General features: G+C 41.5%; 1 protein-coding gene and 1 long non-coding RNA gene across 2 annotated transcripts in view; one reads left to right on the top strand and one right to left on the bottom strand.

Annotated features, from left to right (window-relative positions):
- LOC138765646 (uncharacterized) overlaps positions 1-27,589 on the top strand; it is a 680,565-nt gene that overhangs the window by 551,924 nt on the left and 101,052 nt on the right. The window lies entirely within an intron of this gene.
- On the bottom strand, positions 1,617-25,700 carry SERTM2 (serine rich and transmembrane domain containing 2). Its single transcript, XM_069986868.1, has 2 exons — positions 25,356-25,700; positions 1,617-2,577 (listed from the first exon to the last, which is right to left on the bottom strand). The coding sequence occupies exon 2, from the start codon at positions 2,235-2,237 to the stop codon at positions 1,956-1,958; it is 282 nt and encodes a 93-aa protein (XP_069842969.1). The 5' UTR covers positions 2,238-2,577; positions 25,356-25,700; the 3' UTR covers positions 1,617-1,955.

The following is a 27,589-nucleotide window of genomic DNA, read 5'->3' as shown; positions in this document are numbered from 1 at the left end:
AGACGTGACGTCTCAGGTCCGCTCAGCCAGTCAGTGAAAGAGGCGGGATCCGCGTCAGACACCAGGAAGCGTCTGGGAGCCGGGGACCGGAGCGCTGCGCCGCGGGACCCGCCGCTGCAACCGGGGAGGTGAGTGGACGTCTCTTCCCTCAGCTACTTCCTCCCTGGTCCCAGCAAAAAAGTGCCCCCCCGCTGGAGTACCCCTTTAAGGGTAGCGTCACACATACGGAATGGTGAGTTCTGCAGTGAAATCAGGCTCGCTGCTCAGGCTACCGACTACTAGTGTCCCGCACAGCCAATCAGTACATTTCTACAATGTGATACAATCATGATTTATACAATGTGATTTATTTCCCAATAAGCTCATCTCTCAAGCATTGGTCTTATAAAGAATAGAACTATTATCTTTATTTGCTAATGTGTGCTATTACATATCACTTTTACACATTTAACAACAAAACCTTTATTCTTAGCTTCCCTTCAAGAGACCATAGACAATGTAATGGACGTAGGTGGAGGCATTATAGATGTGTCACACTTATTGCTGCAGATGGGATGCTATACCTCCAACTTTAGACTTCAACGTGTTCCAGTTTTACTCAAGACATTCTGAGTGATTGCCATAGAGATGCCTTGAGTTGATGTGCTTGCAATTCATTGGTGATAACAAAGAGTAAGGTTCATCTATAGCCGATGAATGTGGTTGACATCAGAATGAATGCTAGTTGAGCATATTACAATATTGGCTGAGATTCTGTCACGTAAGTGTTACCTCTTTGACAAAATGACAAACAATTTCCAGCTTTTACCATCCTATAGCCTTCTGACACCGATAGGAATAAATTCACAAGCAAATGATCTATAGTAGGCTATTTTGTAACAAAACTCAATCCTGCTAGTAAAAAAGTATTAAAAATATAAGCTTGTGCCCGATAGAAACATGGTAACTTGGCTCAGCGATATCCTACTCAAGCTCATGGTGAAAAGATATTGGTGGCCCATCATAAAAAAGGTCATCTATATGAGAGGTAGGGGATGCAATCACACTTGGTCCTTGGAGCACCAAAAAAGCCCCCTTGTCCCAAATTAAGATGATGTGCCAGAATTGAGGGACCTGTTGTAGATTTTGCATTGAGGCCTAGGAGTTTATGTTACCATCTACATCAGTTTATCAATATGACAATATACTATATCTTGTACCTAGTTTGCCATGACTGCTGTAATTTCTTCTCTGGAGTAGGTGGATTTTCAAGCTTAGTGGTTAGCTGAAAAGGCACTTAACCTTACTCTTACCACTAGACCATACCAGTGCCGGTTACCATTGGGGGTAGATGTGCAATCATGACACAGTTAATAAAGAAAGCCTTGAGGTTCCCTGTTTACCAGGACTAACTAAAGACATAAAAAGCTGTGATTTAGGAAAAAAAAAATCAAATTCTGGATATATCCCTAAATGTGACTTGATAATTATAACGTACACATATGTTACTATCTTTATAGCACTATTAGTCTGAGATGTCAGCAAGTGCCCAGTGTTATACTGGTATACTCTATGTCTTCAGTTATAAGGACAATACTCAGAGCGGCATCTTATGATTTAAGCAAATAATTCCTACCTCTAGATGACAAAAAAAATAAAAATATTATAATTTATATATTGTGATTCAGTCACGTCATGGTGACTTTCATTACCTACAACATAGGCAGTGGCTGAAGCAAATGTGCAACGAAGGAAAACTTGGCACTTGGCAGTAATGAGAATTATGCTGCATCATTTTCTTTTATACATGAAACAATAGAAATATCCAATGTATATGTTGTCATCTTAACATATGAATTCTATAAAAGAGATGTTTAGAAGAACAGAATTTATTTGCTAGGCCCCAGCAGTGCTGTCCAGTAGTCATAGGATTAACAGCGCACCAATTCATGGTCGTCTTTATTACTGTAAGTCCATTAGGCACTTTGCGCCCTCCCTTGCATTTCCACATCAGTGAACTGCGGCACATCTGTGCTCTCTGTATTAGTGGTAATGGGTGAGATTACGTGTTTGAGACGAAGCAGCATCGTAAACAGCAGGACCAGGAGCACGGCAAGCAGGCCAAGGAACAATCCCACATACATATACAGATTGGAGTATTTATCAGTGGTCGTGGCAGTCGCCTCCGTGGCCACAGTCGGGAACTGCTGGACGTAGATAGTTCGGTTTCCACGGAATTTTAAATAGACTTCAGTCATAGCTTGAGATACAATTGTGTCGATACCAGTGACGCTGTTGTATGATTCTGGTACAAAGGGATTGTGGTGTAAAAATTAGTGAATTGATCCTGTTTCCATGTTCCTGAGATGGAAAAAAACCCTGCGATTATATCAGTACCAAAATGGCTGTGTTCCAGAAAAAAGCAGCCCTAGTAATCCATTGTATCATTGTGTCTTTATCTTGAAATGGTAAAGTTACAATATTTTGCAGCTGCTAGTTGGCTACAATTCTGATTTGGTTACAAGATGTCCTTCGGGTCATTGAAGAATTGATCCTAATGATGCATAGCCTTTCTTCATTAGTTGCTTTACAGGTATTCTGTAATGAACAAGAAAAACACACGTTATACTTCTGAGATACTAGTCATTCATTTACAAATGCCTTGAGTGGCCTCTTACCAGCACCAGGCTATTCAGTGACCACTTCTAGTATATAGCGCTGCAGCTCATTATGGCTCATGTAAAGACATATTTAATAAAGAAATCAACCAGGTCACGCCTTATCCAATGGACACAACAGCTGCTGAGAAGGTGACACTTAAAGGTTATCTATTCAGTCTGACTTTCTAACACCAGTTGATTTTAAATTTAAAACAATTAAAAAATTCTCTGGAGTAACCCTTTAAAACTTGTCACATAAATCTGTAAACAACTGGATGTGAAGACCACCCGTATACAAGTTACCTGCTTTGTCTCAGATTTTATATTTATTTGTTTGTATATTTATAGACTTGTATGATATAAAAAGTTATATTCTCTTACTGTAATGGAAAGTCTTACAAATTAGTATGGATTGGTCTGCCTAATAAAGTTGGATTATTCCGGCTTTATCCGGGTGAACATTTAACAAGCTAAGAATAATGCAATGGGATCAATATAACACTAGCAGTGTGTGTTGCTGTAATGTAACGTCTGTATAATAGTAAATCACTGTGCAGCATCTTCGTGCTAAGAATTTACAATTAAAAGACTAACTTAAGGTACAAATACAACCGTATTTGCAATGTAATCATGCACTCCATTGAAGTCAATGGGAAATTGGCTGGCAGTGCGCACAAGGTATAGAATAAAGGCCATAATTAAGTACAGCTGTCCATATAATGAACATGCTTATTATTTACCACCTGCTTTTGCAAAAAATAAATAAATAAATTAAAATGGCCGTTTTTTTCCCACCTGTGCACACAACAGTTTTAGATGTGTCCATCCTTACATTTACTTTAGTTCAGGTAAGGTTTCCAATTTCTCATGAATTACATTCAACAGAATATCACAAAACGATATCAGACCACTCAAAAGGCTTCATTTGCACAACAATAACTAGGTGCCCAAACACAGACAAACACAGTGTATACACTTTGTCACATGAACTCATTGTTGGACCTCTTACCCCATACATATCATGAACAGTATGTTAAAGAAAAAGTCCGGAGATTTTTTAAAATCGTCAGCCGACAGGGGCAGGGGGAAAGTATGGACTTATCTCTCCCCGCACGCGGCCTTGAGACCCCAGAGCTAATTATGCAAGGGGTGGACATACAGCTCAGTAAGGCGTAGCAGTGCTTAGGGCCCAGGGAATGATAGGCCCCGCCTCCTTGACATTATTTACAGCCCAAATGAAGGCATTGTTTTATGTACATAAAAACACAGACAAAGGGAACAAACATATATTCGAAATGCTTTCATTGATATCGATCCAGCAGAACCACCAGGCCAGTAGGCGGTCAAGGGGTAACAGATTCACTTTATATTGAACCTTATTTCAAGAACCATTTAAAACAGTGGGGGGGATTTTTTTTAATCAAAATGCTCCAGTTGTACAAGAACTGGTGTACATGTCGATTTATTGTATATTAGAATTTTTTTTTCCACCTAACTAGGCAGCGTGGCAAATCGGATCAACACAATAGGGTTATAGGTTAAAGTTGGGGTCTCTTGTCTTTTTATAAGCCCTATGAACTAGGTAAGAATTATTTTGGTGTAAAGACAGCATACAGAAGAGGTTAGGAAGAGAAAGGGCAAGATGATTTAGTGTCATCCAAGGCATAATTGAATCCTAGCGTCTCCAGATGCAGTCTGCTCTTCTGTAGCATTCTAGTAATCCTGACCTACGGCAGTCTGATTGCAAGGTGAAGCAGATTACAGTATGCCTGGTTTATTCCTATTGTCACAATGTGTACCGAATGTTTTCAAGAGTTGCTAACTCTTTTTTTGTACATATTGCTACACTATAACTACATGGCTACTAGCTGGGTTACTGCAAGATATTATGCATATTTGCACCAATTCTTATTACTTTTAAATGGGTATTCCAGATGAAAATGTATCACTAGTCCAATGTATCGCCTATAAATCACCAGTCTGATATCCACTGATTACCTGAAAGGGGCATCTACAGTATGTATACATTTGTATAAATTGTTATACAATTAGTTATTTCTGTCTCCATTTTTGCGATGAAATGTTACATAGTAGGTATGGTTGGGGGAAAAAAGCCTGTCCATCAAGTTCAACCAAGGAAGGGATGGATGGAGGGAAGGGGGATAGATGATGGGTAGGTTCTATACAGATGCATTAATGTTATTTTGTTCTAAGAACTTTTTGAAGCCAGTTTTGAAGCCCTCTACTGTTTTTGCTGTGACCAGATCCTGGGGTAGACTATTCCATAGACTCACTGTTCTCATGGTAAAGAAGGCTGGTCGCCTCCGGAGATTGAACCTTTTTTTCTCCAGGAGGAGGCAGTGCCATTAATATATTTAATGGACTCTGTACCCACAATCTGCCCCCCCCAAACCGCTTGTACTATCAGATAGCTGAATTTAATCCAAGATCTGTCCTGGGGTCCATTCGGCAGGTGATGCAGTTATTGTCCTAAAAAACAACTTTAACTTGCAGCCCTGTGTCAAATTGCCGTGACCTAGAGTGTCTATGCCCAAGGCTTCCAATGCCTCTCCATCCCTCCTCCCCGCCCTCCTCACCATTAGGAATGCTCCGGGCAGAACTTCTTTTTCTCACTTGTCAGGTGCCTTAACGAACCAACACATGTGCCCTGCTCACATAGGTGATGAATAGCAGAAGGGACAGAGAGGTGGTGCAAGCCTAAGGCATAGACACTCTAGGCCATGCCAATTTGACACAGGGCTGCAAGTTTAAAAGTATTTTTTTAGGACAATTACTGCATCACCTGCCGAACGGACCCCAGGACAGATCTTGGATTAAAAGCAGCTATCTGATGGTACAAGTGGTTTGGAGAGGGCAGCTTGGGGGTGCAGAGCCCCTTTAACTGAATTAATTATATCTCCTCATAAACATCTTCTTGAAGGACTAAACTAATTTAATTATTTTAATCTATCCTTTTTAGGACATCCTTTCTTTGAATCGGTGACCATAACTGAACAGCATACTCCAGATGAGGCCACACCAAAGCTTTATAAAGCGGTAATATTATATCCCTGTCCCGAGAGTCCATGCCTGTTTTAATGCATGACAATATCCTGCTGGCCTTAGAAGCAGCTGCCTGACATTGTGTGCTGTTCTGTAGTCTATTATCTACAAGTACACCCAGATCCTTCTCCATCAGCGACTCTCCCAGTGTAATTTCCCCTAGGACATATGATGCATGCGGGTTATTAGTACCCAGGTGCATAACTTTACATTTATCCACATTGAACCTCATTTGCCAAGTGAATTATTATGTTATTTTATTGAGTTTAGATGTGGAAAGGTTTCCATATTGTATACTGAAAGCTATCTTTTATATGCTCTATATGTGTGCAATGACAATACTTCACTACTGTAAGTGAGACCAGCATAAATGATGAATCTAGTAACTCAAAGTGTTCCATCCCCATTGTAATGTGAACTCTGCTCCCTCTTTATTGATATGCTATGGATCATTCCAGGAAAGTCCACTTCTTTTCTCATTTTCTCAGCTCATTCCACCGTCTTTCCTGACCTGCTGTTTTGCAGTACATCTATTATATCTGCTTCATGATGTGCGTGTTATAGACCAAGATGCTGTGGGTCATAGCACCTTAGCTTCACAGCACTACCTCTTCACTCTATGGTTCATTTATTTCAAGATTTTCTCACTCCCATGTGATTCCTTCCATTTCTTTCCATTATGTCAGACGTACCTATTATTAACCATTCTCTGATTCATGTCTAGCTAGAAAATAGCTGGATTTGCCTCTATAGTATTATAGGACTATAACCGTATTATCAAAGCACTAACATTTAAGAACAACTCCCCTATTAGTATATATATGAATGAAATAAGGGACAAGTTCCCAGTTCAGGACACCCCCTCTATGTGCCACTGCAAAGGGCCACTAACCAGGAATGTCTTACTCTGGATTTTCCAGCTCATCTGTATATTACACAGATGCACTGAAGTTTTTGAGGTGTTTTCTAAAGAAGGAGTCTGAGAAGTTGATGGGGTCCAAGCCAGATAACCACTTTAGTGTTCTGAACAGTATCTGGCATCATCATCCATTTTATTTGTTGCCTTTTTTTTCTTAGAATGCAATCTTAGATGCTCATAAAAAAAAACTGAAATATAAAGTGATAATTGGTCTTTAGGGATCACTGAGAATTATGTTTCCAGTCAGGAAGTAATTATAAGAATAATTTGGATTAGACCGGCTCACTTAGGACCTCCCTATGGTATCTCACTGCAATCTTTCCTGGATGATTTGGAAAGTATGAGCTTACAATTACATAGTTTATTCAATGCTTTCTGAAAGCCCTAAACAGACAACAAAATTACATACAGTACTTCTCATTTCCTTAGGGAATATGATGATTTAAAGTGTCACTGTTGTTATAACTTTTAAAATTCAAAAATGGGCAGCACGGTGGCTCAGCACTGTAGCCTTGCAGCGCTGGAGTCCTGGGTTCAAATCCCACCAAGGGCAACATCTGCAAAGAGTTTGTATGTTCTCTCCATGTTTGCGTGGGTTTCCTCCCACACCCAAAAACATACAGATAGGTGAAGCGCTGCAGAATCTGTGTGCGCTATACAAATAAATAAATCTAAATCAACAGTAAATGTGATATAAAGCAAGTTTGATTTTACATTAATTATTTTTTTTTAGTTATCATGGAAAACACAGCACAGCAAAAAACAAGAAACAGTAAGAAAACAGGAAGTCCCGTGTTCCCCATGCCATCTGAGCGCTCACAGAAAAGACAGTCATATGACTGATGGACACACCGAGCTGTGCCTCTCTGTACTGGCCGGAATTCCTGTGTTTAGTCTGTTTTTTTCAACCAGCACAATTCAGAAAATCTGCCTTCAGGAGACTGGACCTGGATTTCTGTTAAGTTTAGCTTTGTTTTACAGCATGATAACAAAAAAAATAAAATAATGAATGTAAGTTGCAAATTTGCTTTATTTTGCATATACAGTGGTACCTTGTTTTAAGAGTAACTTGGTTTAAGAGCGTTTTGGAAGAAGGGCTCACAGTTTTTTAAAATTATGACTTGGTTTAAGAGCTCCCTGTACTAGGTGGGAGCGCGAGTGGGGGAGGGGCATGGTCTGCATAGGGGGTCTACAGCCCTGTACTCTGACCCAGGAAGTCTCCCTCACCTTCCAAATCATAGCAGATCCACTTCAGGCTGGGGCTTACATCAGGGGACAGGACTGTGGAGGTAATCTCTGCATAGCTGTAACCCCTCTCTCCCTGGACAGAGAGCGCTGCATGTATGTGCCCACATCTGCCCTGCTCATTCCTTCATGCTCCCTGCAGTCTCTGTCAGCCCTTGTGTTTCCCATCCTCTCCATTCCTGTACAGTAACTTATAATATCACATATTCTGCTGTTTCTGACTGTTTGTTTCATCTGTTTTACATGTTATTCGGAATAATAAATCATTATTTTTGGTGTGTGGAACCAAGTGTCTGCATTTCTATGATTTCTTATGGGAAAATTTGCTTTGGTTTAAGAGTGGATTTGGATTACAAGCATGGTCCCGGAACGAATTATGCTCGTAACCCAAGGCACCACTGTACTGTTGATTTAAATTTTGAAAGATATAATGACAGTGACACTTTAAGGATACCCTTTACGTACGTGCTGGGTCATGTCCTGGGGCTTCTGGTAAATGGAATTTGCTGGATGGATGTTCTTTAAAGGAGTCTGTTAGCTGTAATTCTGTAATTCACATTCCAAATTGCTGCTAGTGTTAGATAGCTGTTAGGTCAAGGACCAAGGACATATATGACACCTTTCATATATCTGTCTGTGCTTCCAGAATGTAGAAAAATATTTTTATTCTCCAGTACAAAGTTTCAAAAAGGTGTCCTTTTGCTTCTAAAATGTTGCAAGCTAAAATGCCTCCTCTTTCCCCTGTCATCCCTGACCCTGTTTGATTGACAGTCAACTTGAAGTCAAACCTGACCGTCAAACAGAGACAAGGATGGGAGGGGAAGCAAGGAGGCACATCAGTTCCTCAGGAGCTGCGGAATGGCTTTTTTACTTCTTGCACAGGAGAATAAAAGCTTTTTTCTACACTCTAGAAGCATATACAGATATATGAAAGGCACCATGTGTCTTCTTGACCTAACAAGTGCTGGCAGTGTCAGCAGTTTTTAACCTAAATTGTAGCTCACACAAGTTGCCATGAATTTTCCAAAATTGCTATAAATTGTGTTATTTTACCATAAATTGCAGAAAAATTGTGAAAGAAATCATTGGAACACAGCAAAACTGTATTTTGTGAACACAGCCTTTAACTTTTAGGTTTTTATTTAACTTATTAAATACAGGAATGGATCTGAAAAATGGAGAAATATCTTCTATTTACCATCCATATCTGGCTTTGTTTTCAATAACTGCAATTTGAAACCTGAATGTGTGAGCATACCCTCATATTATCTACCGGCATGACAAGTAAAATTCAGTCAAGTGACCTTCAGATTAATTTTTAGTGTTAATATGTCAATATGAAATCCTGCATCCTGGCTTAATATAACAGATTTTGCATAAACGGTTAAAAAACTGAAAGTAAAAAATTGGCAAATTTTGGCATTCTAGGAACAAATTTATCAATGTTATCTTTACTTGTGTTTTTTCATTTACTACTGTATTACTACAGTGTTTGTATTATTTTATAGCTATGTATGTAAACTTTGTAAAAATAAAGGATACGCTTTTTCCTTGTAGACCACAATGCTTTCCTTTATTGCTAAGTATGTATTATGTTCTTAGTGTGTGTTTTGCTATTGGCTTTCCAGTTGATATAAGAAGCTGTGTTTGTTCCATGCTCTCGTTTAATATTCTTCACAGAATAACTTCAGGAGTCACTTGGGGATTGTGAGAAAATCAATGACTCTGAGCACGTTGCAGCTCGGATTCGGGGACTGTATGTGTGTGATTAGAGGGCAGAGTTTACAGGGAATACAGAGCGGATCTCATCAAAAGCTAAGAGCTCTTTGAAGCTTTGCGTCTCAGCTATTGACTGCGTATGGAGCTGGAACTCCAAACATGAGCAACAAAGAAAAATATAAATATATATTAAGATGACAGTACACTGTATACGCATTGATGAAGCCTGTCATAGTGTGTAAATATCAGATGGAATAGAAAGCCCTAGATTTGTCTTCAGGAAAATGATGAACAAGGATGAAGTATGGGAAGGGTGCAGTACATCTGTGCCATAGAAGACATGTCTCATTCCAGTCATAGTAACTCAGCTATGTCTGTGTAGACTGCCTGTTCATGAAAGGCTAATAGAAATTCCGGCATCGCCACTGTGTTAATAAAGCAAGTCAAATCATCATTCCAAGTCTGATGACAAAATTCTTTCTGTCAGACACAAATTATGACGTAGAATAAAGCAAGGTGTCCTGGCTTAATTTTCTTAACTTTTTGCTGTTTATAATATAAACTCAGGTAAAGAGTATATATATATATATATATATATATATATATAACATATAATTCAGAAGTTCATTATGTTGGTATGTTGGAGTCATGGGCTAAAATAAAATAAACAATTCTACTTTTCCTCCATGATTCTGCACCTAATGGCCCACAATGATACTGTGAGAACAGAACTTCAAAAAATTTTCTAAATTTTTTTTTTTTTAAATATTAAGACTCTTTACTATGACGTTTGAAATCTAGCTCTCAGGCCTCTCTCCTAATAATCTTTGAGATGTTTCTGCACCTTGATTGGAGTCACCTGTGGTAAGTTCAGGTGATTGGGCAGGATTTCGAAAGACACGGACCTCTATATAAGGTCTCATGGCTGACAATGCTTATCAGAGCAAACACCAAGCCATGAGGGGGAAAGGACTGCCAGTAGAGCTCAGAGGCAGGATTGTGTGGAGGGGCAGATTTGGAGAAGGGAACAAAAAAATTCTGCTGCACTGAAAGTTCCTAAGAGCACAGCAACCTACGTAATTTTCTAAGCAGAAGAAGTGTGAAGTGTGGAACAATCAGGGCTCTTCCTAGAGCTGGGCACCCCACTAAGCTAGGTAATAGGGAGAGACGAGCCTTGGTAAGAGAGGTAGTCACGCTGGCTGACTTCCAAAGATCCTGTGTGTTGATGGGAGAAACAACTTCAAGATCAGCCATCACTGCAGCCTCCACCAATCTGGGCTTTAAGGGAAAGTAGCTACAAAGGTAGAACCTTTTGGTATTATGTATGTTGGAAATAAGGTACTGCTAATCACCTGCCCAATATCATCACTACAGTGAGGCTTGGTGGTGACAGCATCCTCCTCTGGGGGTGTTTTTTAGTGGTTGGGACAAGGAGACTAGTCAGGGTTAAGGCAGTGCTGTATCAAATATAAAGGCAGACCACACCACTTCTACAGGGCCCTTGCACTAAAGGGGCCCACAGGCCCCTGGCTCTTTAACTGTAAGCATTAAGTGCTCACAGTTACAGTAAATGCTGTGGCACTCCCACTGACAGAGCAAGAGGCTATTGGATTCCTGCTCTACCAGTCTCTCTTGTGGCTGGAGGCATCATTGCACCTCCAGCAACAAGAGCCCCCCCCCCCCCCCCCGAGTCTCATACACATACTCACCAGACCCGGCGCAGTCCCCTGGCATTCGTTCTCCAAGTTCCCCGGCACACATTCTCTGGACTTGAGACTGGCCCGATGTTTACCTCCCATAACCCTATGCACGCAGCCGAGACAACACAGGAGCATCTTAGGGAAAATTCTGTGAATATCCTTGAGTGGCCCAGCCAGAGCACTGACTTAAAGGACAACTCCGGCGGGACCCCCCCCCAAAAAAAAACACAGACACCATACTCACCATCCCTCCGGTGACGCTCGCCACTCCATTCGCCCGCCGTCCGCCTCACCGTCACCGCCGTCCAGCGATGTCTCTTGCTTCCGGGTCCATGAGAGAGAAAAGGCTGCCAGTGCGCTTGCGCACCGGCAGCCTTTTCATTGGCTGGAGCGCATCACATGGCTTCCAGCAAGCTCAGCCAATCAGGGCTGAGCAAGCTGGAAGCCATGTGATGCGCTCCAGCCAATGAAAAGGCTGTTGGTGCGCATGTGCACCAGCAGCCTTTTCTCTCCCATTCACTCTCAATGAAGACCCCGAAGAGGAAGAAGACCCGGACCGCCCCCCAGCTCTGACGTCACCCGACACCAGAGAAGAGGACCGTGACGACCGTAATAGGTAATGTATACATTCTTTAACTTCCGGGGTGGGGGGTCGGGGGTCGGAAAGTGGGGACTGCCCATTCCTGAGGGGTGAGTGGAGCTGGATCCCACAGTGATATGCCAGGGGGAACTATGGCTATTAGCTGTAAGGGGTGGCCAGCAAAGGGGGCAGACTCTTCATGATAAATGTGGAGTTGGTCTACGGAATGTTTGGTAGAGAGTGGCCCGTTTGTCCGGAGGGGATTCGTTTCTTAACGGGGCGGTCTCCTTCGGGTCAGGGGGGAAAGGCGGATGAGTGGATGAATGATCTTGGGAGTGGGAACTAAAGATGATTTTGAAGTAATCTTTGGTGAGATGGTCACAAAGGTATGGAGGACAGTGTTTGTGAGAAAAAGAGTGATTTGGCACTGATGCGGGATGATCAACCAGGGGCTGGCGAGTATAGAATAGAAGAGGATGATTGAATTAGAGGGCGAAGGGGGGTGAACCCTAAGGGGATACAGCTGTATTCAAAACAAGTCCAGGCGTCCTAGGGGACATCTCTTGGCAGGACGTCAGACGAAATGAATGTCGAGCCTGTGATATATTAGTAGGTCCTCAAGAAGGAAGTATGATTTCACCAACCAAGGGAAATGGGTTAATATGATGTAAGTTATGGCATTTTGTATTAATAATTGTGGTATTATTTATAAGAAAATGAATAAAGTATAAATTAAATAAAAAACCTATCACACATAAGTGCTGAAAATCAAACAAACGTTTAACAGCTGTCAGTTGACCAACAGCTATCTCTCCCAATCCCTCCATATACAGCAGGCTTGCCCAAGTGTGCATGTGATTTGAAGGGGGAAACACCTTTGGCAGCAGCTTATCTCCCAAAGAACAAAACAATCAGGTAGTAAAATTGTATTATGCTTGATCCCTGTCTCCCTGAACATATGCAGTTGGGAGAATGTGTGGAGGCTACATACACATTTCATAGTTGGCTCATTCGATAATCGTCCCGTGCAACGATGCAGTTGTTTGTTTTTCAACATGTTAAAAACAAAAAACTCATACAGCAACGATATGCTGCCGTTGCTCCGTGGAATAGGAGCGACAGCAGCATACCACTGCTGTATACTATGGGCTGCCCGGACGATCTAGTGATCACCCAGGCAGCCCCCCCCCCGGACTCACCCGCTTGCTGCTGCCGCGTGAAATAGCAGCGGCAGCAAGCAGGGAACGAGGAGCAAACAAGCGCTGGTAGCGCAAGTTTGCTCCTCATAGTCACCGCATGGAATAGGGGCTTAAGGCCCTATTTCACAGGGCGATTATCGCCCGATATCAGCCGATATCGGCCATTATGGCAAATTATTATCCCGTGAAATAGAAGGCAATGATCAGCTGATATCGTTCATGTCGGCTGATCGTCGCAGTCGTTTGTTTTTCAACATGTTGAAAAACCAGTGACTGACATAGCAGCAATATGCTGCCGTCGGTCTGTGGAATAGGAGCGGCGGCAGCAGACCACCACTATCCTCTATGGGCTGCCCGCGCGATCTGCTCCCTGTTGCTGCTGCCACGTGGAATAGTGACGGCAGCGAGCGGGGAACGAGGAGCAAACAAGCGCTCCTCATAGTCGCCCTGTGAAATAGGGGCTTTAAGTTGCTAGTGCTTTATTGTATGCAAAGTGATTTTGTATAGTATTATCATTTTTAAGTGCTCTCTTTCATGCTAAAGTTTTTATGCTATATGTGTGTTTTTTGTACCTAGGACAACACTCAAGTTTGGTGTTTTATAGATAACCAAGGTATACTATCTTTGACCAACCAATGGCATTTCCATCTAGTGGCCTGATTTTGTACAGAGCTGAGTATATGGAAATGAGCTTCAAAAATCTGATTATATGACCAATAAATAATTGAATTAGTCCACAGACAATACTGACTCATAGGTCAAATGAATACTTAAAACCTTAATCCAAAGCGAACAGGAGCTATAAACTTAATAAAGAATACATATCTCTATAATAATCACTGTAAAATACACTATATGGTAAAAGCAAGTAAATCCTTGACCATCACTGATGCTGGATGAGAAGGGATAAGGTCAGAGACTTGAGTTCTTTTACACCAAACCCATCAAACTAAGGGGGAGAGTTATCAAACTGGTGTAAAGTAGTTTTGTCTTAGTTGCCGCTAGCAACCAATCAGATTCCACCTTTCATTGCTCACAGATTCTTTGGAAAATGAAGGGTGGAATCTGATTGGTTTCCAGGGGCAACTGAGCCAGTTTCACTTTACACCATGTTTGATAAATCTCCCCCATAGTCTTTATAGAATAAGCTTTAGAACTTCCAGTAGAAAGCTTTAGTTTTAATCCACACAGCACAGCGACATTTCGGCTTATCAACAAGCTTTTCTCGAGCATGTTCCTAGTTATTTTGCTTGCAGCAAGTTGGGGACTAGTTAGTGACTAGGCCTAAAGCTTTTCTTATGGTGTGTTTACACAGACAGATTTATCTGACAGATCTTTGAAGCCAAAGCCAGGAACAGACTATAAACAGGGATCAGGTCATAAAGGAAAGACTGGGATCTATCCTCTTTTCAAATCCATTTCTGGCTTTGGCTTCCAAAATCTGTCAGATAAATCTTTCTGTGTAAACGCACCCTTAGGCTATGTTCACACTACGTAAAACTACGGCCGTTGTTGCCTATGGCAACAACTGCCGTAGTTTTTGTGCAGTGGAACACAGCCTATTAAGCAATGGCATCCCGGCCGCAGCGTACACACATCGTATACGCTCCGGCCGGGATCTGTGCGGCCCCGCAAATAACTGACAGGTTCAGTGAATTCCGGCCGCAGAAAGACCTGTCAGTTTACACAGTGAAGCGAGCGGTTTCGGCCGCTCGCTTCACTGTGGGCTATAGTAAGCTCTGATGCGGTTGCGCGCTGATCAGAGCTCTGGCCGAGTTGATCCGGCCAGAGACCGGCCATTCTGTGACCCGGCTGGGGTCACGGAACGGCCGGTCTCATACGTAGTGTGAACATAGCCTTAGAGTGCCTAGCAAACTTAATGTAGACTAACACCAGATGTGCACCCTTTCCTGCCCAGAGCCAGACTCCCAACTGAACCAACTGAAATAATCCAGCATTCTTGGGGGGAGACGGTTGGTCTAAGATTAGTTCTAACCCAGGAAAAAAGGTTGAACATGGAATACTCCTCCCTCAGAACACATTACTAGCAGAAGTTGTATGAAAAAAGGTCATGTGGCCATGTGCAATACATCCTTATTGCATGTTACCCACGTTGCATGTATACACAAGCGACGGAAGCCGTTGGAACTTATGAGCGCAGATTCCGTAGTGTGAACCCACCCTAAGTGGTGTCACAAACAAAACAACAGTTTATACAGGTTAAACTCATGATACCCAGATACAGTTTTACACACTTGAGAGGGATTTCTCAGTCACACAAAAACTTTAACACTTTTGCAGCTGGGACACTGCACTACCATTCCCTGAAAAAAGGATTCCTACAAAAATCCCAGAATACAGCCCATTAACATTATTCCTCCTACAGTAGTTATTAGGCATTCGGTAGGCAGTATTCTTCCATCAGACTGATAGAGAACATGACATGATCACTCCAGGCCCTGTGGTAGCATGCGTTACACAGCTCCAACTGACATTCAGCATTGCACATTGTAGTTTAGGTTCTGAGCATTGTAGTAAATGGCAAAGCAATTTTTATGTTCCCACGCATTTCAGCACTTAACAGCCTCAGATATGTTAAAGGTGGTATCCTATGGGAATAGCTTATTTAGGATATGTTGACAAAGGGCATATATGCTGTAGATTTTCTGCATCAGATTTGCTTGTGGAAAACTCGCAGTATAGTACAATAATACAGATTTAGAAGATTTTTTTTTAAACCTTTAAATCTCTATCTTCGTGGATTTGTGGCATTGTGGATTTTATGAACGGAAACCCACTGGCAAAAAAACAGCATTTCTGTTCCATGGGAATGTACGCTTATGTTGGCTGGATATTTTTTTGGTCCAACCCATTCATAACGGCATCACTAAATACGGCCGATAATCATTCAGTGGAATAGGGCCTGGTTACATTTACTGGCTGTGCTGATATATGAGAACAGAATGATCTAAAGAGAAGATAAAACAGATAAGCAAGAGTTCATGTATAGTAATCTAATAAGCAGCCTTGTCACATGAATGTATTTCTTTAGACCGTGGTAATTAGTCCTTTCCCAATCTCAGCAATTTTAAGGTTAGAATCACATGTAGAAGATTGGTTGCACATATTTTGCAGCGGAAGTTTTGTGCAGAAAAATCACAGCTGGGTGAGAATGAAAGAAATATACAACATCCTTGTGGACATTGACTTAGGATGTGGATTCCTAATCTGTGACATGTCAGTTTTGATTTGCTGTATTTGTATTAGGCTCACCTATTTTATAGGTGTCATAACCCTATTACAAAGCCCCAAATGCTGTGCTTCCAATACCATAGATAAAAGAAGTCTGCATGCAGATGGACTTTAAATGTAAGTCTATGGGGCTGCCTAGATCTCAGTCACAGGGTGAGGAGTGCATGGAGGAGTACTGGATTCTACTGATCCAGATCCTGGTCTGAGCACTCAGGCCCTGACCAATAAACCTTTTTTGTCATTTCCTGTAGCCCTTGTGTAGTATATTTATAAGGATCGCTTTTTTATTTTTAAGACACAGGAGGTATGTATTATGACATGTTGGGCCGTTTTCTGGCATACAAAAGTCGCTAATCTTAGCACAAAATTCATTTGCACAAAAAACTCCACAATTTTTTCTGCATCCCACCAAAAAAAAAATAGTAGGCAGCAGCTTAGGGGTGTGTATGGCTCCTAAACCTTAATACATTTTTCCTATTTAATGACATAAACTAGTATATATAGAGATTATAGCAGCTAGTATAGATTCTGGTGTGCGGTGCATGGACTGGTACAGGGCCTGACTGATAAATCTCTTCCTATACACAAATAATAAACTTGGTGGGACAGGGAGAAGCTGGCTAGGACCTCCCCTGTGACTATGAACCATGAATAATCTGAGATAAAGCACGATTATAATACAGGGACCTCTTACTGTTTCATGCTGCCAGTGGTTTGAAAAGCATGAAACTATTAACAGGTTCCTTTTATCTGTTTTGAACGTAGCGCACCATTCATACAATCAGAATATTACCCTACCTAAATAGCGTAGAGTCCACATTAGTTTCATAGCATAGCATGTCAGTTGCCATACTAATAGAAGCTACATCTTAGGTTAGGTTCACATCAGGATTCTGCAATACGTTTCACTGTATTCGCTTTGGAAAACGTACAGAAAAGCACGGTTAACCACATGTTAGTGTATGTTACAAAATGTAAAAAAAGAAATGGATAAGCTTTGATCCTTTTTTTTTATAATGTAAGTCTATGAAAACACGGATCAAAACGTATGGCGTACAACAGCATCCGTTTTTTTTTTTTCATCGAACAGATACATTAAATGGATAGCAAATTGTGATGTCAACCTAGCCTTAAAGGGGTTATTCAGCGCTACAAAAACATGGCCACTTTCTTCCAGAGACAGCCCCACTGTTGTCTCCAGGTTGGGTGGGGTTTTGTTGCTCAGTTCCATTGAAGTGAATGGAGCTTAATTGCACACCACACCTGAACTGGAGACAAGAGTCGTGTTGTCTCTGAAAGAAAGTGGCCATGTTTTTTTTAGCACTGGATAACCCCTTTAAGGGTTCACACTCCGTAATATAGGCGGAATTCTGAATCCCGCCTGCCTCAGTGTCACACACTGTCTCTATAGGATGGCTTGCGTGCCTCCGCTCCCATCACTCTCTGCTCAAAGAACTGACATCTTTGAGTGGAGAGCGATAGTGCAAACATACCCTTAGGAGGGATATTAAGTAGGATTTTAGAGGTCTTAAAGGGGTTATCCAGCTCTACAAAAAATGGCCACTTTTCCCCCTGTATTGTCTCCAGATTGGGTGGGGTTTCAAACTCAGTTCCATTGAAGTAAATGGAGCTTAATTGCAAACCGCACCTGAACTTGAGACAAGAGAGGGGGAAAAGTGGCCATGTTTTCGTAGTGCTGGATAACTCCTTTAATTCTTTCATCTTTTGCATTAGGAGTGTGTTCACATGGTGTCACAAAAGCGCCTGACGTAGGTAGGGAACAGGACAAAACAGTGAGCCCTAACCACTAGAACCCACCTTCTGTCCCTACCTACTTGCCTCAACGGCCCTAAACGGCCACGGACAACCACGGTGTCAGTCCTTGTCCTACACCAGGTGATACATAAAACAAGACAGACGAAACAAACACAATAATGAAGAGTCTACGGTCCGGGTCAGCAACGGCGGTCAGCGAGGTACAAAAACATAAGGCAGAAGAAGAGTTGGGGACAGGCAGGAGGTCAGGCAACAGAAGTACCAGAACCAGGAGAGATTAAGCGCTTAGCTGAGTAACACTCAATAGCCAGCAGGGAAATTAAGAGTCTGCTGCTTTTTATCTGGAATCAGGGTCTGGGTCCAGCAGCTGATTGGATCAGCCCTGATCCCAGCACCCAGCTCAGCTGGACAGGTCTATAAGGAGTAACCCCCACACTGCTAGAGTGTAACAGGCAATGCGGGTGTGGCTGGGAAACTAAGACAGCATTCAGACAGAACTGCAAACAAAAAACAACCAGAGGCTCAGCGCTTCCTCGGTCGCCCAGAACGGACCGAGGAGCACAAAGTCACATTCCTGACACATGGTCATGTTTTTAATTCCAATTATTGCAGGCATTAACAAATCATAGGGCTTGTATGAAGGAAATACTGAGACTCCCCCTCTTTACAAATTCATCCCTGACCTTGTAGTCAATAACTGCAATTAAAAACCTGATGTGTGAACATGCCCTGAATGGACTTAGTTTTAAATAGTTCCCTAATAGGAAATCATGTTCTGTTAAAAAACATCTCATCTATTGTTACCCAGAGAATCAGAGTTTAAAAAGAATGACTTGGCAAGCTATTGAGTTAGGTCAGAATTGTGTAATTCTTTATTTTCCCAGTGGTGGCACTGCAGAGGGGTAGAACAGTCACCGTCAGCTTCCTGCACAAATTACCCCTGTGATCATCTTATTATGGAGGGACTCATCTAACAAAAATGAATTTTTCCAAGCGGACACTCCCTCAGGAACATTCTATTATTTGTGTATCAGCTAAGTAAAGTAAATCCATGTAATGAACATTTGCATATGTATATCACCAAAGGAGAGAGAAAAGCCTGCCGTTACATTTCTGATATCATAATTTAGCAGTAAACATTTTTAAAGGTCTGTAGAGAATCAATCAAAAACCGTAATTGCTGATTAGTAAGATAGTAGGAGGTAATTAAAAGAAAGCTTCCAGTCATCTCACAATGGCCCCCTGTCGGATACCAGTAGGATGTCAATGAACAGGCTCCACTAATAAACAATAAATAGGCTTATAAATGTATGATTTGAGTGAAATGTTAAAAGCCTTATATTTTATTTAAGATGGGCTTATAAAACAATAGTAGAACGTGAGAGTGGCTAGGGGCAATTGATGAGCTAGGAAGGGCTATTTTGCTAAAACAAATTAAATGACCCCCCCCCCCAAAAAATAAAAAAATAAAAATAAAAATAAAATGTATTTTCTTGGAAAAAAAATTCCGATTAGTATGTCACATGACAAAAAAACAAAACAAAACACAGACATAGACCCTGCTCATAGTAGACAAAAAGAACAGGTGGGATCCTATCAGCATTTGGTGATCAGCACAGAAGGTATATATGAATAAATAAGAACTGTCAGGAAAATTATACACAATCAAGCATATGGGGGAGATTTATTAAACTGGTGCAAAGTAGAATTGTCTTAGTTGCCCCCAGCAACCAATCAGATTTTACCTTTCATTTTCCAAAGAATCTGTGAGGAATGAAAAGTGGAATCTGATTGATTGCTAGGGGCAACTAAGATAATTCTACTTTACACCAGTTTGATAAATTTCCCCCATGGTGTCTATTCATAGATAGACAAAGTGACAAAAAATGGCAGTCTACTGAAGGCAGATTTTTAGTTATGTGCTGGTTAAAAAATAAAAGACTAAATAAATGCAGGAAATCCCGGCCAGTACAGAAAGTCACAGCTCAATGTGTCCATGTCAGGACTGGCGGTCATGGTGTCCGTGCTGCCGGTCCTGCCTCTGATTCTGGGGATGATAGGGATGCTTGCTCGTGTTGGTCATTGAGTCGTTGAGTGCATGCCGGCGAGCGCAAGCATTATTATCCATTGCTATGTTGTAAAGACCTGGTCACCTGAAGGGTTAATTGTTCACTGGATCTTCTCCTCCCTTCACCTGTGGGGGTGGGGATTCCAGGCTGCATTTAAGGCCTGCAAACAGCATGCTTGTTGCCAGTGTTTGAGTTTCTCTGCACCAGCTAGTCTTGTGGTTTGTTCTCTGCAGTTCTGACTTTGCTCTGTGTTCTGACCATGGCCTTTGCCTGATACCTTCGCTACTTCGCTACTGGTTGGTTTTTGACTTCGGCTAGTTTTTGACTACTCTTAGCTTTGCGATTTTGTCCTGATGTTCCCTTCTGGTTTTGACCTAGCCTTATTGACCTTTCTTCTGTGTTTGTTTTGTCTGTCTCTTGTCTACCATCCCCTGCACCCTAGTCAGTGTATATTGCAGTCATCATGGTTGTTGCCCCACGGTCTAGCGTGGGTGGGGCAATAGGCAGGGACAGAGGTTAAGATAAGCTCAGGGCTCATGTTCCTCTGATGTCTGTTTATCCAAGTGTCAGGATGGAGAGGTAGGCATGAGACATGAAAGTGAGCCCTAAGCCTAAACCCAGACTGCCCCTAGCTACTTGCCTCAAACAGCCCTAGGCAGCTGCGGACAACCACGAAGACGGTCCCTGCTCTTGTATAAGTGTAACACAGAACGAGACAGACAAACAAACACAAAAGGAGAGTCAACAAGCCAAAGTCAAAACCAAACGGGCAACACAGTACAAAATCAGGAAACAATCGGGTAGTCAAAGGTCAGGCGGGAAGTCAGGTAACATGTCGAACAAGCAGAGGAATTAGGAACGGGGATCGCAGGAATAGACAGGGGGAGCTGAGATCAGGGTATGAACATTAATAGCCAGCAGGAAAAGACTGTCTCAGCTTTCATTTATGAGGATCACTAACCAGGTCCAGATCCCCATTGGACCGGTTCTCTGATGCTCAAGGCTCCGGAGAGGCAGAGGCATGTGTCAATCAAACCACACTGCCCAGCTGCAGCAATCAAGGCTAGGAGTGAGCAGTGTAACTCCTGCATTCCCAGCTAAAAAGCAAGTGGGTGTGTCACACAAAAAGTAAAAACAGACCCAGTTCACACCAGGCTTACTGCACATTCCTGACACCCAGCCCTGACCCAGTCTTCTCTCTTTTCTGAGCGCACAGATCACTGGGACTTCCTGTGTTTAGTCTCTCCCCCCCCCCCCCACCACATAGTAATAATACCGTTTCATTAATCCCATTTAGTAATAATACTCCCTTCTTACCCCCACACAGTATAAAGGCTTCCTCATTGCCACCCTACTTAGTATGAATGCCCCAACCATGCCCAATCTTATTAATAATGCCCATATTATGTTCTCTATTCATGTGTTGAAGGCAAATTTAAAAAAAATAAAAAATAATACTCACCTAGCCTGGTGTTGAAGCCTATGCGCATGCATAGGGAGGCAGAGAGCTGTCAGAAGTATGCTGCACCACTATATTAAACTGCATCTGCTTCTGGAGGAAGCAGATACAGATAACATGGTGGGGATTGCCTAGAGATCTGGGTACCAGGCAAAAAATCTGGGGCTTATGCCCTGGATGCTCAGTGCTAGCAATGTCCCTGGGTCTGCCACATGTATACGTATCCTTAGTTAATCATTTACTTCTTAGGTCATGGCAGAAGTCGCATACTGACTATATATCTGGTCATAGGAAAATTGTGCTTCTAATCATCCTCAGTCACAACAAAAGTTTAGTTACCCACAGACCTTGTCCCGGGTGTGGCACTGTGTTGTAGATTGGTGCTACTCATTGTTCTTTAGCCAAGTACCTACTAAAGTAAAATTACATGAAAGTACTGTACACTTAGCACTATGGTCATATACCGTGTTGTCTATTAAAAGTACAGCATAAAAACAATGCAAATACCCCCTGGAGATATGGCATATATATCCCCTGGGGTTCTTGTAACACAGTTTGCTAGCCTTGGTTCTAGAAGACAGATGGTTTAATCTGAAGGTAATTACTACCTGTTAAGACCTGCTGTTCATGACATTTCATTGTACCATTATTATTGTATCTATAAGGCCCTATATAAGTAAAGGGGAAGGAATATTTTTTACATGACATTAAAACGCTACATCTAAATCTTCCCATGATTATCCTGTCAACGTATCAGAAGAAGCAAGCTGTGTGGCATCTGCCTATATCTACAAGCCTATTGGCAGAGGACAGGCTTCCACAGACAGTTTAGTTCTATAAGAGGACTGCATACAGGTCAAAAAGTATTTCCGACTCTGAGGCTGGGTTCACACACACAGTATATTTCAGGCAGTATTTGGTCCTCATGTCAGGTCCTCATAGCAACGAAAACCAGGAGTGGATTAAAAACACAGAAAGGCTCTGTTCACACAATGTTGAAATTGAGTGGATGGCCTCCATATAACAGTAAATAACTGCCATTATTTCAATATAACAGCCGTTGTTCTAAAATACCAGCAAATATTTGTCATTAAATGCCATCCACTCAATTACAACATTATGTGATCAGAGCCTTTCTGTGTTTTCAATCCAATCCTGGTTTTGGTTGCAATAAGCACCTGACATGAGGACCAAATACAGTGGTACCTCGGTTCTCAAACTGATTGGAATTCAAACTGTATTTTCAAGGAAAGTTTGCTTTGGTTCTCAAACTCTTGCTCGGTTTTCGAACACTTTTCAGACACTCAGGCTTGAAGTTCTTGGTATCTGAACGTTTTTGCGAGCGTGGATGGTGGGTTGTATGTGGGGAGTTTAGCACTGGTGAGACTTCACATACAGTACAGTACTGTATAAGACTGCTGGAGTTCATATACAGTACAGTAGTAGTACAGTCAGTGCGCCGCCATCTCCCATCCTGTACTGTATAAGACTGCTGGAGTGCATATACAATACAGTAGTAGTACAGGCAGTGCACCACCATCTCCCATACATTACAGTGCTGGGATTGGGGGGACTCTATACAGTAAAGGATGGGTGAGGAGTTAGTGACTACTGTACTATAATTGCTGGTTTTGTTGAACATTTCTTGTATATACAGTAATTTACTGTACAGTATAGTGCTGTTCTGTACTGTACTGTAGGGATTACACTGGGCACTTTTCAATGTAATAAATGAGTATTGTAGGTAATTATTGGTGGGTGCTGGAACCAATTAAACCCATTTACATTATTTCTTATGGGAAGACACTGCTCGGTTCTCAAACTCTTCAGTTCTCAAACTGCCTTCCGGAACCAATTAAGTTCGAGAACCGAGGTACTACTGTACTGCCTGAAATATACTGTGTGTGAACCCAGCCTAAAAGTGTATTAGGAACTAACATGTTTCTCTGTTGGCAATGCATCCGTTTTAGGTGTTCTACTTTACCCGCAAACTCCACACCAATGAGATTTTCAATTCTGTATTCCAATCATTCTGGTAACATACTCAGTTTATTATTATTACATAAAATCTTCTGAATTTTCTGTATAAAAGTTAATAAAATGCTGACATCTAACAACGCATTTGACAGGCTGGCATAGTCAGAGGCAGCTTTATATGCCTTAATATGCCATCCCCCGTAAATCAGGTTAACTTGTACAAGCTACCTCTGAGTTATGAGAGTCTCTGTTCTTCATGCCCTCTAGAATTTCTCACTGTCAGATTTAGCTGATGATTGAACAAACCAAGATCTCTCCAGTGCATAACACAATAGCATTAAATGAGGCTCGGTTATCAAGCAGCTGCCATAACATAAAGTCAGCATATACTATATCAGCCCAGCATAGTAATATGCTCATCTGGGGCTATTTTAGTACTTTAATATCTCTCCATTATTACATTGTATTCCCTGTAATGTACACTATGAGTATCGGAGCTTTTATAGTGTGTACAATATGCACAACAAGATATTCATTTTTATATACTGTATACATTTGCTACATTTAGGTTTTGCCTCTGCAATGTCCAGTGTTCTAGGAAGGAGCCAGAAACACACCTGGCAAGCAGATCATTGACCCCTATTAGGGCATTTTTCAGTGCTTATACATTGGACATTGTGTTGTGTTATTATAGGGCAGCACCATACATATCTAGTGCAGTTACTGAGTGCTAGACATCTGCTACTCATAGAGGTCAATGACCCTCTCAACAGAAGTGTTCCTGGCTTGATGGTTATGGTTCGGAACATGGGATGGAGCAGGCATGACAACCTGTCCTTTGATACGGAAGAAACTGCAATCTGCATATAGAGGATGTATATGACGTGTTCTCAAAAGAGATTATAGGGAGGCATGTAATATTACAAATGACAGGTAATTGACCAATCACTCTTCAGAACTGAGCGCTCAATATTACAGACTGCCAGTAGCTGATCACACGTGAAAGGAAGTTTATTGCAAAGTGTGTGTTAATACATGGACACCTTTGGGTGCAATCTCTCCTTTACCATATGTCATCATTCACAAGTTAACCCTGTGCTTGCTAGCGTGAACTATCCTAGACAGTGCATTCATTAATCTTAGATGTTAGGCTGGGTCCACACTACTTTTTTCCTATCCGTTTAACGTATACATTTTATGGAAAAAACGGATGCAAAAACTGATGCAATTGTGTGCCATCCATTTGGATCCATTTTTCCATTGACTTCCATAAAAAAAAAAAAAAAAAAAAAAAAAAAACACGGATCGAAATGGATGCGTTTTTTTTTTTAACGTACACAAAAATAGGGTTGACTACGTTTTTCTGTCCACTAAAAGTAACCAAATAAAAACTTATATGTTGAATGGATAGGAAAAACGTAGTGTGAACCCAGCTTTAGAAATATCAGTCACAGAAAAACTGTCTAACATTATTATTATTATTATTATACATTCTGCGCAGCTAGTATTAAAACCATATTCTCTAATGTAAGGGTAGTTCACGGATACATAGACACATTGAGGTTGTACCTGTGCTGTATGGATTACCTATAAAAGTTCTGCTATAGGTAGTAAATTTATGTTTGAGCCTAATACACAACATGGTCTTTTGTATTATAGTGAGGCAGGATAGGTTTAAATCCAGCATTGCAGCAACATATTGTGCAGCGCAGTACATGTACTACACACATATAGTATATTATCAGTGCTTATATTTACCTTTTAGAATATAATGCGTTCACCTGGAGCCCCTTCTTTATATTGCTGTAAATTCCCAGTACAGTAATTCTCTCCAATGTCATGATGGAAAATAACTTTTGCTCTTGGACAACTGGACATGGATTTTTTTCTATATAAAATATAACCAGCAGTTCTCCTTCTTGTGCCAGCCACCTCCCAACCCTTGCAGGTCTTCTCTTTGAGTATGGCTTGTTATGATCCAGGTATTTCCTTCCAATAGACTGGGGATGTGTGTAGCCGAGACTCCTGTCTGCTGGAGTAGAGATTGCTTTGAATAAGTTCACTTTTCTATGGTCTTAGGAGAGAAATCTGCCAGCATTAGCTCCACCTCATTAGAAGACAGGGATGCTCAGGAGCATTGAGGGAACAGAGAGGAGGAGGTGGAGGCAGTGCTGGTGGAGGAGGAGAAGAGAGGGAGAGAAAAAAAAAGAAGAAATGATCTTGCAAATAACAGGCACAAATAGTCTCATTTTTCTGCGTAAAAGCTCACATTATCCTTTTGTCTAGTTTACGGCAAGTATCTGCAGACAGTTTCCATCACTACCTATTATATAAGACAGCTTGTGGACAGGCAGGGGAATCTGCAATAAGCATCTGCCAGCAAAGGTCTATAGACACTGAAGGTCACTGCAATTCTGTAGGTTAATGAATGTCAGCTATTGTTCTTCAGACCTTACTCCACCACAGTTTGGAGTCACCATAACATCTTCAGTCCTAAGGCATAGGGAGACATAAGGTCAGTTAGGGACAAGGTATATCACAGATATCCATGTTATAGAAATAAGTTATGATACTACCAATACTCATAATTGTATGGCGAACCTCAAAGACAACCTGCTGCTGTTGGTCATCACCCTGTCTTTAATTATTTTACATTGCTCAAATATAGAAAACATATCGGATGCAAATACTAAGATGTAGTATAATATAGATCAAATCATATTGTAATACTGCTATAGAAAAAAAATTGGTTCTCATATGTTCAGATAATGTGTAGCACACCACCACTTAACAGGAAGGACCCCACACTATAGATATGTCCCTCTAGCTTCTATAAACAGAATATAGACTGCCATAAATGGCTGCTTGTATTCTGCTGGTGAATTGCAATGGTGAGGAATGGAGTTTGCCATAGCTGCCACTGTCTGGAGACATTATCCATTGGAAGAGAACAATTAGCGTCTGTGCAGATGGCTGTATTATACACCTGACTTGTATTACACTGCTTATAGACTGCTATGGCCTCATACTTCATTGCCACGTGCCTCTGATTTTATACCGAAGAACAAAAGCTTTTCACACTAATCGATGCAGAATGCCATAATGCCGCATATTTACACATCATACAGAACTGAGTGAACAAGGTGTGCTGCCATACAGGCTTTCTATCAGGATTGCTGTACATGTAGTTGTGTTCACCTGGTGTGACCCTAAAGTTTGAAACTATATTATAAAAACGCATACCATTATATGCCGATAATAACAACAAGAATGGTAATAGCTGCTATAGTTATTATTCATATATACAGTTGCTGTTCTCCTGCTTCCATTGCCATCCCTCCCTGCCAGGCTTTATGTGATTGTCTGCATCTGCCATTGTGTCTAGCGCTCCTCTGCATTGTGCAGCAGGTGCAGTTGTTTCGCTCCAGATCAGAAATCATATAAATGAGAAATCTTGGCTTTGTAAATGATGTGATATGATTTTGGAGTTTTCCCCTGATTACCTGCTTATCTCTCGGCCTCAGATCTTTGCAGGCCCCACCTGCAATTCATAAGTCCATAGAAATGAGTTGTGCAGGCGAGGCAGTTCTCTTTGTGTGAGTACACGTAATTAGGTAATTCAGTCTTGGTTGCCTACTGTCTGATGATGCTGGGAATTTATTATTTCGCAGCCATCTGTTTCCAAATAGTTCATTATAGCTTTAACCCTTTTCTAGACAGTCAACATATTACAAGGCAATTGTACCATACGAGCTTCCTCGCCGTCGATGAGGCAGAAGCATAGTCTATGTGAGCTACTGCAGGTCTCACTAGTCCTCACATCACAGCATCATTCAGGACTATTGCTGAATACAGATTGCAGCAGAAAACCAGACGTGTGGGTCCTCCACAGGAAATAATATTGCCTTGTGTTGATAACATTGCACAGCCACAGGGTCTGGTCAATAGCTTTTGTTCATGTTGTCCTGTCTGCTATACAATGCACTTACTGT

The sequence above is a fragment of the Dendropsophus ebraccatus genome, chromosome 10, assembly GCF_027789765.1.
Source record: "Dendropsophus ebraccatus isolate aDenEbr1 chromosome 10, aDenEbr1.pat, whole genome shotgun sequence".
NCBI classification, from domain to species: Eukaryota; Metazoa; Chordata; class Amphibia; order Anura; family Hylidae; genus Dendropsophus; species Dendropsophus ebraccatus.
This window is presented reverse-complemented; position numbering and strand designations above follow the sequence as displayed.